The sequence below is a fragment of the Tachyglossus aculeatus genome, chromosome 23 (genome assembly GCF_015852505.1).
Source record: "Tachyglossus aculeatus isolate mTacAcu1 chromosome 23, mTacAcu1.pri, whole genome shotgun sequence".
Classification (NCBI taxonomy): Eukaryota; Metazoa; Chordata; class Mammalia; order Monotremata; family Tachyglossidae; genus Tachyglossus; species Tachyglossus aculeatus.
Window position 1 is genome coordinate 40,327,356 of NC_052088.1, and position 14,550 is coordinate 40,341,905.

Below are 14,550 nucleotides of genomic sequence, written 5' to 3' on the forward strand. Positions count from 1 at the left end.
ATCTGTCCGGGCCCCTACATCCAGCAGGCCACTTCACCTCTCTGAGCCCCCGCCTTGGGCACGGATCAGCTGGGTGACGCCGGGCAGGTCACGTAACCTCTCTGAGCCCCTGCCTTGGGCACGGATCCGCTGTGTGACCCCGGGCAGGTCACATCACCTCTCTGAGCCCCTGCCCTGGGCACGGACCCGCTGTGTGACCCCGGGCAGGTCACGTCACCTCTACTGAGCCCCTGCCTTGGGTACGGACCCGCTGGGTGATCCCGGGCAGGTCACGTCACCTCTCTGAGCCCCCGCCTTGGGCACGGACCTGCTGTGTGATCCCAGGCAAGTCACGTCACCTTTCTGAGCCCCTGCCATGGGCACGTATCCGCTGTGTGACCCCGGGCAAGTCACGTCACCTCTCTGAGCCCCTGCCTTGGGCACGGATCCGCTGTGTGACCCCAGGCAAGTCATGTCACCTCTCTGAGCCCCTGCCTTGGGCACGGATCCGCTGTGTGACCCCAGGCAAGTCATGTCACCTCTCTGAGCCCCTGCCTTGGGCACGGATCCGCTGTGTGACCCTGAGCAAGTCATGTCACCTCTCTGAGCCCCTGCCTTGGGCACCGACCCGCTGGGTGACCGTGGGCAGGTCACATCACTTCTCTTGAGCCCCCACCTTGAGCACGGACCCGCTGTGTGACCCCGGACAGGTCACGTCACCTCTCTGAGCCCCCGCCTTGGGCACGGACCTGCTGTGTGAACCCGGGCAGATCACGTCACCGCTCATTCACTCATTCATTCAATCGTATTTATTGAGCACTTACTGTGAGCAGAGCACTGTACTAAGGGCTTGGGAAGTACAAGCTGGCAACATATGGAGACGGCCCTTACCCAACAACGGGCTCACAGTCTAGAAGGGGGAAACGGACGACAAAACAACATATGTGGACAGGTGTCAAGTCATCAGAACAAATAGAATTAAAGCTAAATGCACATCACTAACAAAATAAATAGAATAGTAAATATGTACAAGTAAAATAGAGTAATAAATCTGTACAAACGTATATGTATATATGTTTATACGCATTTATTACTCTCCTTATTTTACTTGTACACATCTATTCTATTTATTTTATTTTGTTAGCATGTTTTGTTTTGTTGTCTGTCCCCCCTTCTAGACTGTGAGCCCACTGCTGGGTAGGGACCGTCTCTATATGTTGCCAACTTGGACTTCCCAAGCGCTTAGTCCAGTGCTCTGCACACAGTAAGCGCTCAATAAATACGATTGATTGATTGATTGATTGATTGATTACCTCTCCAGTTTTTGTGCCGGGGCACGAAGTAGTAGTTGTTTCCGAACTGGTCGGTGCCCACGTGCTGCTTCCCGTCCTTGACCACCGCCCTCCACAGCCCGCGGAGCAGCTCCCGGGCACCGTTCATCGCCGGGCCCGGGGAAGGGAGGAAGGGAGGAAGGAAGGAAGGAAGGAAGGAAGGAAGGAAAGGAAGGAAAAAGGAAGGAAAAAGGAAGGAAAAAGGAAGGAAAAAGGAAGGCGAAGGAAGGCGAAGGAAAAGGCGAAGAAGGGCAGCTCGGCCCCGCCCCCCGGCCCCAACGGCGCCCGCCATTGGCCCGCCCGCCAGCGGGGTCGGCGCGCCCAGCCAATGGGGGAGGACGCCGGGGCGGAGCGCGACGCGAGGACCCGCCCCCTGACCCATCCCCGCCCCGCCCCCCCGAGACGGGAGCGGCGCACGCGATTGGCCCCTCCCTCTGTCAGGAGAAGCGCCCAGGATCGGCCCCGCCCCCCGGCAGGAGTGGCGCACGCCATTGGCCCTCCCCTCTGTCAGGAGAAGCGCCCAGAATAGGCCCCGCCCCCCTACAGGAGCGGCGCACGCCATTGGCCCGCCCGCCATTGGGGTCGGCGCGCCCAGCCAATGGGGGAGGACGCCGGGGCGGAGCGCGACGCGAGGACCCGCCCCCTGACCGATCCCAGCCCCGCCCCCCGGGACGGGAGCGGCGCACGCGATTGGCCCTTCCCTCTGTCAGGAGAAGCGCCCAGGATCGGCCCCGCCCCCCGACAGGAACGGCGCACGCCATTGGCCCGCCCGCGATTGGGGTCGGTGAGCCCAGCCAATGGAGGAGGACGCGGGGACCCGCCCCATGCCCGCTCCCCCGGTCGGCCCTTCCCTCTGACAGAAGACGCGCCCAGAATAGGCCCCGCCCCCCGGATGGAGCGGAGCACGCGATTGGCCCTTGTCTCTGTCAGGAGAAGCGCCCAGGATCGGCCTCGCCCCCCAACCCCGGGACGGGAGCGGCGCACGCGATTGGCCCTTCCCTCTTTCAAGAGAAACGCCCAGAACAGGCCCCGCCCCCAGGATGGAGCGGAGCACGCGATTGGCCCTTCTCTCTGTCAGGAGAGGCGCCCAGGATCGGCCCCGCCCCCCGACAGGAACGGCGCACGCCATTGGACCGCCCACGATGGGGTCGGCGCGCCCAGCCAATGGGGGAGAACGCGAGGACCCGCCCCCTGCCCGCTCCCCCTACCCCCCCGGGAGAGGAGCTGCGCACGCGATTGGGCCTTCCCTCTGACAGGAGAAATGCCAGGATCGGCCCCGCCCCCCCATCCCGGGACGGGAGCGGCGCACGCGATTGGCCCTTCCCTCTGACAGGAGACGCGCCCAGAATAGTCCCCGCCTCCCTGGTGGAGCGGAGCACGCGATTGGCCCCGCCGTCCGTCAGGAGACGCGCCCAGGATCGGCCCCGCCCCCCTGCAGGAGAGGCGCCCGCGATTGGCCCGCCCATGATCGGCTTCAAGGCTGTCCGTCCCCTCACCCCCTCCTACCTCACCTCCCTCCTGTCCTTCTTCAGCCCGGCCCGCACCCTCCGCTTCTCCGCCGCTAATCTCCTCACCGTTAGGCCTCGTTCTCGCCTGTCCCGCCATCGACCCCCGGCCCACGTCCTCCCCCGGGCCTGGAATGCCCCCAATCCCTCTGTCCATCCGCCAAGCTAGCTCTCTTCCTCCCTTCAAGGCCCTACTGAGAGCTCACCTCCTCCAGGAGACCTTCCCACACTCAGCCCCTTCCTTCCTCTCCCCCTCGTCCCCCTCTCCATCCCCCCCATCTTACCTCCTTCCCTTCCCCACAGCACCTGTATATATGTATATATGTTTGTACATATTTATTACTCTATTTATTTTACTTGTACATATCTATCCTATTTATTTTATTTTGTTGGTATGTTTGGTTTTGTTCTCTGTCTCCCCCTTTTAGACTGTGAGCCCACTGTTGGGTAGGGACTGTCTCTATGTGTTGCCAATTTGTACTTCCCAAGCGCTTAGTACAGTGCTCTGCACATAGTAAGCGCTCAATAAATACGATTGATGATGATGATGATATGTTTGTACATCTTTATTACTCTATTTATTGATTGATTGATTTGTCTTGTACATATCTATTCTATTTAATTAGTACGTTTGGTTTTGTTGTCTGTCTCCCCCTTCTAGACTGTGAGCCCACTGTTGGGTAGGGACTGTCTCTATATGTTGCCAACTTGGACTTCCCAAGCGCTTAGTACGGTGCTCTGCACACAGTAAGCGCTCAATAAATACGATTGATTGATTGAGGGGCAGGACTTTCTTCCTGCCACCTCTCTAAAGCGCAGGTTCAGGCCTCTGCAGGATGGACGGCGACGCTGGACGGTGATGGAGGCCAGCCAGGGACAGGCCACTCCTCATGTCCGACCCATCCGCCAAGCTAGCTCTCTGCCTCCCTTCAAGGCCCTGCTGAGAGCTCACCTCCTCCAGGAGGCCTTCCCACACTGAGCCCCTTCCTTCCTCTCCCCCTCGTCCCCCTTTCCATCCCCCCCATCTTACCTCCTTCCCTTCCCCACAGCACCTGTATATATGTATATATGTTTGCACGTATTTATTACTGTATTTATTTTAGTTGTACATATTTATTCTATTTATTTTATGTTGTTAATATGTTTTGTTCTCTGTCTCCCCCTTCTAGACTGTGAGCCCACTGTTGGGTAGGGACCGTCTCTATATGATGCCAATTTGGACTTCCCAAGCGCTTAGTACAGTGCTGTGCACGCAGTAAGCGCTCAGTAAATACGAATGACTGAATGAATTGGCCCTTCTCTCTGTCAGGAGACGCGCCCAGGGTCGGCCCCGCCCCCCGGCAGGAGCGGCGCACGCGATTGGCCTTTCTCTCGGTCAGCAGAAGCGCCCAGGATAGGCCCCGCCCCCCGGCAGGAGCGGCGCACGCGATTGGCCTTTCTCTCGGTCAGCAGAAGCGCCCAGGATAGGCCCCGCCCCCCGGCAGGAGCGGCGCACGCGATTGGCCCTTCTCTCTGTCAGTAGAAGGGCCCAGGATAGGCCCCGCCCCCAAGGGAGGAGCGGCGCACGCGATTGGCCCTTCTCTCTGTCAGGAGAAGCGCCCGGCATAGGCCCCGCCCTCCGGCAGGAGCGGCGCACGCGATTGGCCCCGTCGTCCGTCAGGAAAAGCTCCCAGGGTCGGCCCCGCCCCCTGGCAGGAGCGGCGCACGCGATTGGCCCTTCCCTCTGTCAGGAGAAACGCCCAGGATCTGCCCCGCCCCCCAGCCGGAGCGGCGCACGCGATTGGTCCGCCCAGGATGGGGCTGGCGCTCTCGACCAATGGGTGAGGACGCTGTTGCGGCGCGGGCCGGGCCTGGAGCGGCGCACGCGATTGGCCCCGCCGTCCGTCAGGGGAAGCGCCCCGGGTGGGCCCCGCCCCCCCGGCAGAATCGGCGTACGCGATTGGCCCTTCCCTCTGTCAAGAGAAGCGCCCAGGATCTGCCCCGCCCCCCATCTGGAGCGGCGCACGCGATTGGTCCGCCCAGGATCGGACTGGCGCTCTCAACCAATGGGTGAGGACGCTGGTGGGGCACGGGCCGCGCGGCCCCGCCCCCACACGGGGCCGGGGCTGGAGCGGCGCACGCGATTGGCCCCGCCGTCCGTCAGAAGAAGAGCCCAGGATCGGCCCCGCCCCCCAGGGAGGAGCGGCGCACGCGATTGGCCCTTCTCTCTGTCAGGAGAAGCGCCCGGGATCGGCCCCGCCCTCCGGCAGAAGCGTCGCACGCGATTGGCCCTTCTCTCTGTCAGCAGAAGCGCCCAGGATCGGCCCCGCCCCCCCGGGAAGAGCGGCGCACGCGATTGGCCCCGCCGTCCGTCAGGAAAAGCTCCCAGGGTCGGCCCCGCCCCCCAGCCGGAGCGGCGCACGCGATTGGTCCGCCCAGGATGGGGCCGGCGCTCTCACCCAATGGGTGAGGACGCTGTTGCGGCGCGGGCCGGGCCTGGAGCGGCGCACGCCATTGGCTCCGCCGTCCGCCAAGAGAAGCGCCCCGGGTGGGCCCCGCCCCCCCGGTAGAATCGGCGCACGCGATTGGGCCTTCCCTCTGTCAGGAGACGCGCCCGGGGTGGGCCCCGCCTCCCGGGGCGGAGCGGCGCACGCGATTGGCCCGCCCAGGGTTGAGCTAGAGCTGTCAGCCAATGGGCGAGGACGCTGTTGCGACTTGGGGCTCTCGGCCCCGCCCCCCGGCCTCCTCCTCCTCGCGGGGTCGGGGCCGGGATGCTGGGCCTGCTGTGGGCCCGCCAGGCCGGTTTGGACGAACCGAGGCGGCTCCGGAGGGCCGAGGCTGCCCGCAGGTAAAGGGCCCCAATAACAAACAATAAGAACAATAATAATCATCATAACGGAATTCATTAAGCGCTTACTGTTCTAAGCGCTGGGGAGGTTACAAGGTGAGCAGGTTGTCCCACGGGGGGCTCACAGTCACCTGGCTCAGTGGAAAGAGCCCGGGCTTCGGAGTCAGAGGGTCGTGGGTTCAAATCCCAGCCCCGCCAATTGTCAGCTGGGTGACTTTGGGCAAGTCACTTCACTGGCCCTCAGTTACCTCCTCTGTAAAATGGGGATGAAGCCGGTGAGCCCCTTGTGGGACAACCTGATCACCTTGGAACCTCCCCAGCGCTTAGAACAGTGCTTGGCACATAGTAAGCGCTTAATAAATGCCGTCATTATTATTATTAATCAATCGTATTTTTTGAGCGCTTGCTGTATGCAGAGCACTGGACTAAGCGCTTGGGAAGTCCAAGTTGGCAACATCTAGAGACAGTCCTTACCCAACAGCGGGCTCACGGTCTAGAAGGGGGAGACAGAGAACAAAACCAAACATACTAACAGAATAGATATGTACATGTAAGATAAATAAGTAAATAGAGTAATAAATATGTACAAACATATATCCGTATATACAGGTGCTGTGGGGAAGGGAAGGAGGTAAGATGGGGGGGATGGAGAGGGGGGCGAGGGGGAGAGGAAGGAAGGGGCTTAGTCTGGGAAGGCCTCCTGGAGGAGGCCTTCATCCCCATTTTACAGATGAGGCAACTGAGGCCCAGAGAAGCGAAGTGACTTGCCCAAAGTCACACAGCTGACAATTGGAGGCCTTCCCAGACTGAGCCTTCTCCTTCCTCTCCCCCTCCCCACCATCTTACCTCTTTCCCCCCTCCTCAGCACATGTATATATGTTTGGGCGTATTTATTACTCTATTTTATTTGTACATATTTATTCTATTTATTTTATTTTGTGAATATGTTTTGTTTTGTTGTCTGTCTCCCCCTTCTAGACCGTGAGCCCGCTGCTGGGTAGGGACCGTCTCTAGATGTTGCCAACTTGTACTTCCCAAGCGCTTAGTACAGTGCTCTGCACACAGTAAGCACTCAATAAATACGATTGATTTACAGATGAGGCCACTGAGGCCCAGAGAAGTGAAGTGACTTGCCCAAAGTCACACAGCTGACAATTGGAGGCCTTCCCAGACTGAGCCCCCTCCTTCCTCTCTCCCTCCTCCCCCCCCCCCCCCCCCCCCCCCCCCCGCCTCGCCTTACCTTCTTCCCCTCCCCACAGCACATGTATATATGTTTGGACGTATTTATTACTCTACTTTATTTGTACATATTCTATTTATTTTCTTTTATGAATATGTTTTGTTGTCTGTCTCCCCCTTCTAGACTGTGAGCCCGCTGTTGGGTAGGGACCGTCTCTATATGTTGCCAACTTGGACTTCCCAAGCGCTTAGTACAGTGCTCTGCACACAGTAAGCACTCAGTAAATACGATTGAATGAATTCAGGGCACTGTACTCAGCGCTTGGGAAGCACAAGTCCTTCCCCTCCCCACCCTCCCCCACTTTACCTCCTTCCCCTCCCCACAGCACCTGTATATATGTATGTATGTTTGTATGTATTTATTACTCTATTTTATTTGGACATATTTATTCTATTTATTATATTTTGTTAATATGTTTTGTTGTCTGTCTTCCCCTACTAGACTGGAAACCCGCTGTTGGGTAGGGACCGCCCAAGCGCTTAGTAAGTAAGTGCTCAATAAATACAATTGATTGATTGATTGATTCCCAAGCGCTTCGTACAGTGCTCTGCACACAGTAAGTACTCAATAAATACGAATGAATGAATGACTGTATTCTGTATTAATTATAATTATAATTAATAATAATTATAGTACTTGTTAAGCGCTTACTGTTCTAGGCAGTGGGGTAGTAAACGTTAATCAGGTTGGACTTAGTCCCTGTCCCTCACGGAGCTCACATTCTTAAGTCATTTCACTTCTCTGTGCCTCAGTTACCTCATCTGTAAAATGGGAATTAAAACCGTTAGCCCCCTGTGGGACAACCTGATCTCCTTGTAACCTCCCCAGTGCTCAGAACAGTGCTTTGCACATAGTAAGTGCTTAAAAAATGCCATTATTATGATTATTATCCCCATTTTAAAGATTAGGTAACTGAAGCACAGAGAAGTGGCATAGCCAGGGTCATTCAGCAGACATGTAGCAGAGGCAGGATTAGAACCCATATCCTTCGGACTCCCCTGTGCTCTATCCACTAAGCCACGCTGCTTCTCCCTAAGAGCAGCCCTCCCACTCCCTTCGGGGTCAACCTGACTCCATCCCTTTGCTGTTTCCCCATCTCCCCACCCCGCAGCACTTATGTATATATCCGTAATTATATTTACTTATATCAATGTCTGTTTACTTGTACTGATGTCCATCCCCCTCCCCCAAGGTCACACAGCAGAGCCGGGATTAGAACCCAAGACCTCGGACTCCCAGAGGTCAGAGAAGCAGCGTGGCTCAGTAGAAAGAGCCCGGGCTTTGGAGTCAGAGATCATAGGTTCACATCCCATGACGTCTTACCTCCTTCCCTTCCCCACAGCACCTGTCTATATGTTTGTACATATTTATTACTCTATTTTACTTGAACATATCTGTTGTATTTATTTTATTTTGTTAATGTGTTTGGTTTTGTTCTCTGTCTCCCCCTTCTAGACTGTGGGCCCACTGTTGGGTAGGGACCGTCTCTATATGTTGCCAACTTGTACTTCCCAAGCGCTTAGTCCAGTGCTCTGCACACAGTAAGTGCTCAATAAATACGATTGATCCCGGCTCTGCCAGCCGTGTGACTTTGGGCAAGTCACTTCACTGTGCCTCCATTACCTCATCTGTAAAATGGGGATTAAGACTGTGAGCCCCCCGTGGGACAACCTGTTATTGAAAAGTAGGGTGGAAAACAGGTTAAGTGGTGTAAATCAGCCACAGGGTTTGTATACCCAGGGTGGTGACTGAAGATAGGAAAAATGACTCGGAGACATGAGTTCAGATAGAGCAGGAAAGAAGGAAAGTGGCTCCCTGTCCGTCCACCTCCCCGGAGAGGTACAAGTGACAAGCAGCCCCGATCCCAGCCGCTTCTTCCTCTTTTCTTGGGTTTCAAATCCGAGCTACACAACACAAAGAATTCCCAAGAGTAGTGCCACACGTGAGGCCTTGGCATTCCTAGATCCTAAGTTACAGTACAACCCTTTGTCAGGGTTTGGTTAGTGTTAAAATCCCTGTTTACAAGATGTTATCAGGAGATAACGGTCAACACAGGATGGGGACATTCCAGACAGAGAGGGGCCACTTTGGTTAATGTTACTTTACACACACTGGAGTGCTTTCGGTCCACACAAAATAAAGGGTGACCATTGGCATGCACAAGATGGAGTCAGTCATGCCAAGTTCGCTTGCGGACAACACAACCTGATCACCTTTTAACCTCCCCAGTGCTCAGAACAGTGCTTTGCACGTAGTAAGCGCTTAATAAATGCCATCATTATTTTTATTATTTTATCCACTATGCCATGCTGCTTCTCCGCTTACTGTGTGCAGAGCACCTTACTAAGCGCTTGCAAAGTACAATACGGCAATAAAGAGAGACAGTCCCTGCCCCAAACGGGCTCACAGTCTAGAGGACGGTATTATAATAATACAGTATTATTACTGTATTGTACTTTCCCAAGCACTCAGTCCAATGCTCTGCACACAGTAAGCGCTCAATAAATACGATCGAACGAATGAATGAAAAAGACATCGGTTCTGCTGGGCTGGTCGGACCCTGACAACGGGCGTGGGGTCCAGTTTGCAGCCGCGGGGGAGGGCGCAGAGATGTTGAGACAAGAGCAGACAGATGAACTATCAAGGAGAGACAGCCTCTGGCCCACTCTGTTCCCCCTCCCTAACTGGGCCTGAGCCCCTGATCTGCCCAATCACTGACTCTTCATTCATTCGGTCGTATTTATTGAGCACTTACTGTGTGCGGTGCACTGTAGTAAGCACTTGGAAAGTACAACAGCGCTAAAGAGAGACATTCCCCGTCCACAACAGGCTCACAGTCTAGAGGAGGGGAGAAAGACAACAATGCAAGTAAACAGGCATCAATATAAATAAATAGAATTATAGATCAATCAATCAATCAATCGTATTTATTGAGCGCTTACTGTGTGCAGAGCACTGTACTAAGTGCTAGGGAAGTACAAGTTGGCAACATATAGAGACAGTCCCTACCCAGCAGTGGGCTCACAGTCTAAAAGGGGGAGACAGAGAACCAAACATACTAACAAAATAAAATAAATAGAATAGATATGTACAAGTAAAATAAATAGAGTAATAAATATGTACATATATATCTATGCATAGGTATATGCATAGATACATAGGAGACAGTCCCTACCCAACAGTGGGCTCACAGTCTAAAAGGGGGAGACGGAGAACAAAACCAAACATACTAACAAAATAAAATAAATAGAATAGATATGTACAAGTAAAATAAATAGAGTAATAAATATGTACATATATATCTATGCATAGATGTATGCATAGATACGTAAGAGTTCTGGAGAAGCAGCGTGGCTCAGTGGCAAGAGCCCGGGCTTTGGAGTCAGAGGTCATGGGTTCAAATCCCAGCTCCGCCACCTGTCAGCTGTGTGACTTTGGGCAAGTCACTTCACTTCTCTGGGCCTCAGTTCCCTCATCTGTAAAATGGGGATTAAGACTGTGAGCCGCCCCCCCCCCCCCCCCCGGTGGGGCAACCTGATTACCTTGTAACCTCCCCAGCGCTTAGAACAGTGCTTTGCACATAGTAAGCGCTTAATAAATGCCATTATTACTGTTTTAGTCAGGGAAGGCCTCTTGGAGGAGATTTGCCTTCAGTAGGGCTTTGAAGGGAGGAAGAGGGATCGATGGATTTGAGGAGGAGGATTTGAGGAGGCCAGAGGGAGGACGTGGGCCAGGGGTCGGCGGCAAGACAGACAAGATCAAGGCACAATGAGAAGGTTAGTGGCACCAGAGGAGCAGAGTGTGCGGGCTGGGATGGAGAATAATAATAATAATAATAATGGCATTTGTTAAGCGCTTATTATGTGCAAAACACTGTTCTGAGTGCTGGGGATAAGGTGATCAGGTTGTCCCACATGGGGCTCACAATCTTAATCCCCATTTTACAGATGAGGTAACTGAGGCACAGAGAAATTAAGTGACCTACCCAAAGTCACACAGGAGAAGGAGAGAAGGGAGGTGAGGTAGGAGGGGGCTAGGTGATGGAGAGCTTTAAAACCAATAGTGAGCAGTGGTTGATAGGCAACCACTGGACATTTTTGAGAAGGGGGTGACGCGCCCTGAGCGTTTCTGTAGAATGATAATCTGCGCAGCGAAGGAAAGTACATCTACCCACATTTCTCCGGCCCTCGAGCCATTCGGAAACACACGTGAGGAATGAATGTGGATGGGCTCATCTACCGTTGATTCTTTGGGGACGCTTCCTCAGAATCCGAAGTAATGGGAAAGTTTCATTCTTGATTGCCTCCCTTGCTCAGTAACCGAAAGGAAGCGAAAAACCTTTCGGATGCTAAAAATGAGTTGGAGTTTCAGTTTTCATTTTTTTCTCGTCTCGTGAGCCACTAGACTGTAAGCTGATTGAGGGCAGGGATTGTTCCTTCAATAATAATAATAATAATGATGATGATGGCATTTGTTAAGCGCTTACTATGTGCAAAGCACTGTTCTAAGCGCTGGGGAGGAAACAAGGTGATCAGGTTGTCCCACGTGGGGCTCACAGTCTTCATCCCCATTTTCCAGATGAGGGAACTGAGGCCCAGAGAAGTGAAGTGACTTGCCCAAGGTCACACAACTGACAAGTGGCAGAGCCGGGATTAGAACCCATGACCTCTGATTCCCAAGTCTCTGATTCAACCTCACTTGTGCTCTCCCAAGTGCTTACCTATAGCACTGTGCACACCATAGACCCTCAATAAATATTATCGATTGATGACAATGTTTTCCTTTGTTTTCATGTGGAACGGAAGAAAATATTCTTCTTTTTGCCCAGTAGGTGTCCCTGATTTTGCTTTATTGTCAACCGGCAGCTGGAGCGTTTTCTAAGTACATTTTATGTTTTCCCCTTTTAAACATTTGTTTCAGGTTCCAAGCGTTTGTTTCCTTAAGCTTCTCTATGGCTGAAAGCAAAGCTGAGGCCTCCAAGAAGGTTGTGGTTCTTTAATTCTTAAGTTCTAGCCGTAATGGTGTTGGTAGCTTTGGAAAATCCAAATCCAAGCTTTACAAGGGGGACTCCGCAGTTCAGGAGTAGGGGGGCCAGCGGTGCATGAGTCTCTGAGTTGGAGGTTGGGGGGAGAAAGGAAGGGGGAAAGCACTGGCTGCAATTTATTATTATTATTATTATTATTATTATCATTACTATTATTAGACAAAGAAAAATGGGTAGGAGGGAGGGATCCTTGGAGTGGCAGTTTCTGGTCAAACGTTCTAGTGATCTCATAAAGAGTGAGGCATATATGATTGCCTGCTCCAAATAATTGTTTTTTTATGGTATTAAGCCATTTGTTAAGGTTTTTTTATGGTGTTTGTATGCCAATAAGTTTTGGGGTAGTGCTTACTATATGGCAAGCACTGGTCTAAGCACTGGGGTAGATACAAGTTAATCAGATCGGACCCAGTTCATGTCCTCTGAGTGGCTCATAGTCTTGATGCCCATTTTACAGATGAGGTAACTGAGCCGCAGAGAAGTGAAGTGACCTGCCCAAGGTCACACAGCAGGTAATTGGCGGAGAAGCGATTAGATACCTGTATATATGTATACCTGTATATATGTATATATGTTTGTACATATTTGTTACTCTGTTTATTTATTTATTTTACTTGTACATATCCCTTTTATACTGTGAGCCCACTGTTGGGTAGGGACTGTCTCTATGTGTTGCCGATTTGTATTTCCCAAGCGCTTAGTACAGTGCTCTGCACATAGTAAGCGCTCAATAAATACAGTTGATGATGATGATGATATCTATTCTATTTTATTTTGTTAGTATGTTTGGTTTTGTTCTCTGTCTCCCCCTTTTAGACTGTGAGCCCACTGTTGGGTAGGGACTGTCTCTATATGTTGCCAACTTGTACTTCCCAAGCGCTTAGTACAGTGCTCTGCACACAGTAAGCGCTCAATAAATACAATTGATGATGATGATGATGAACCCAGGCCCTTCTGACTCCTATCCACTAGGCCACACTGCTTCTCACAGTAATAATAGGTTGAATAATCAATCAGTCGATGGTACTTATCGAGCACTTACTGCGTGCAGAGCACTGTACTAAGGGCTTGGGAAAGTACAGTACAATAGAGTTGTTACGCATGAGCCCGCTGTTGGGTAGGGACCGTCTCTATACGTTGCCAACTTGTACTTCCCAAGCGCTTAGTACAGTGCTCTGCACACAGTAAGCGCTCAATAAATATGATTGAATGAATGAATCCCTGCCCACAAGAGGTTTACAGTCTATAGAGGGAGACAGATATGAAAATAGATTACAGGTAGGGGAAAGAATAGAGTAGAAGGATGTGGACGGAACTGCCGAAGGGCTGGGTTGAGTGTCACGAGAGGCTAAGGATAACAATATTCTGTTTTTCTGCAGAGGTTAGGGAGGACTGGAAGTGATTTTAAAATGGCTTTCGGTTCTTTCCCCCTTTCATCGACAACTCCTTTTTCTCTTCAAGGGTTCTGAGTCTGGAGCTAAACAAGGACCGGGATGTGGAGCGAGTCCACAGCAGCGGCGTCAATACTCTCGACATCGAACCTGTGGAAGGGAGATAGTAAGTGCGTTTGGCTCAATCAATCAATCAATCGTATTTATTGAGCGCTTACTGCGTGCAGAGCACTGTATTAAGTGCTTAAGAGGGGGCTCAGAGGGGGCTGCTATTTTCTCGGAACCAGGAGTGCCGTTGAGCGAGCTGATGATTCATTCCTTGTTGAGAAATGGTCTTGAACAGACAGAAGCTACCAAATGGGTAAAATTGTGTGGGAAATTTTTTTGCAGCATGCTGTCGGGTGGTTCGGATGGCGTTATTGTGCTCTACGATCTGGAGAACTTCAGCAGAAAACCTTACTATACATGCAAAGCCATCTGCTCAGTGGGCAGGTACGTATTTAAAGCGGGTCAGGAATTTGCTGGGAGTCGACAGAAATCACGCTGCTGGGAAAGGGAAGACCTGGGTTCTAATCCTGGCTCTTCCACTTACCTGCTGTGTGACCTTGGATGAGTCACTTCACTTCTCTGGGCCTCAGTTCCCTCAACAGCACAATGAGTATTTAATACCCGTTCTCCCTGCTACTTAGACTGTGAGTCCCAAGTGGGACAGGGACTGAGTCCAGCCTGATAAACTTGTATCTACCCCAGCGCTTAGAACAGTGCTTGACACAGAATAGGCACTTAAATACCGTAAAAGAAAAATCTCGGTTTTCAGTGAAGCAATCCTGAAAACATCGGTGCCTTACAGAGGTTGAGTGAAATGGCTTCTAGTTCCTCACCGTTCCTCCCAGGACGGGGGAAGCGCTGGCTGGTTAGAAGTGAAGGTGGTTTTTGTGGAGGTCCTTAATGAGGACGTGTGGCCCTTGCCCATTCTTTATTGATCCAAGGGCCTGCACCTGCCTTCCATCATCAGCAGGATTGCTTGTTTTGCTTCTCAAAGGCCACACAGGAAAAGGAGTTCTTACCCTCCTGCCTGTCTTCATGAAGGTACTGCCAGTCCGGATGGAGCGATGAGAGGCCTGGGTTGCAGGGGAGAGAGGAGGATGGAGAGGCAAAGGGTTTGGAAGCACATGGGGATTTCGTTTGGAATCAGTGGGCTTTTTCTTCCCTTTGTCCCCACTGGATCCAAGTACC

At 52.5% G+C, this 14,550-nt stretch overlaps 2 protein-coding genes across 2 annotated transcripts in view; one reads left to right on the forward strand and one right to left on the reverse strand.

The window, feature by feature from the left end:
- Positions 1-1,451, reverse strand: part of NDUFAF2 (NADH:ubiquinone oxidoreductase complex assembly factor 2) — a 53,181-nt gene extending 51,730 nt beyond the window's left edge. The window contains exon 1 of the mRNA XM_038765927.1: positions 1,293-1,451. Within this exon, the coding sequence (XP_038621855.1) occupies positions 1,293-1,419 (127 nt within the window). The 5' untranslated portion in view covers positions 1,420-1,451. The remainder of the gene's footprint in view (positions 1-1,292) is intronic.
- Positions 1,452-5,565: 4,114 nt separating this feature from the next.
- Positions 5,566-14,550, forward strand: part of ERCC8 (ERCC excision repair 8, CSA ubiquitin ligase complex subunit) — a 54,495-nt gene continuing 45,510 nt past the window's right edge. The window contains exons 1-3 of the mRNA XM_038765922.1: positions 5,566-5,642; positions 13,385-13,480; positions 13,705-13,806. Coding sequence (XP_038621850.1) covers positions 5,566-5,642; positions 13,385-13,480; positions 13,705-13,806 — 275 coding nt within the window. The remainder of the gene's footprint in view (positions 5,643-13,384; positions 13,481-13,704; positions 13,807-14,550) is intronic.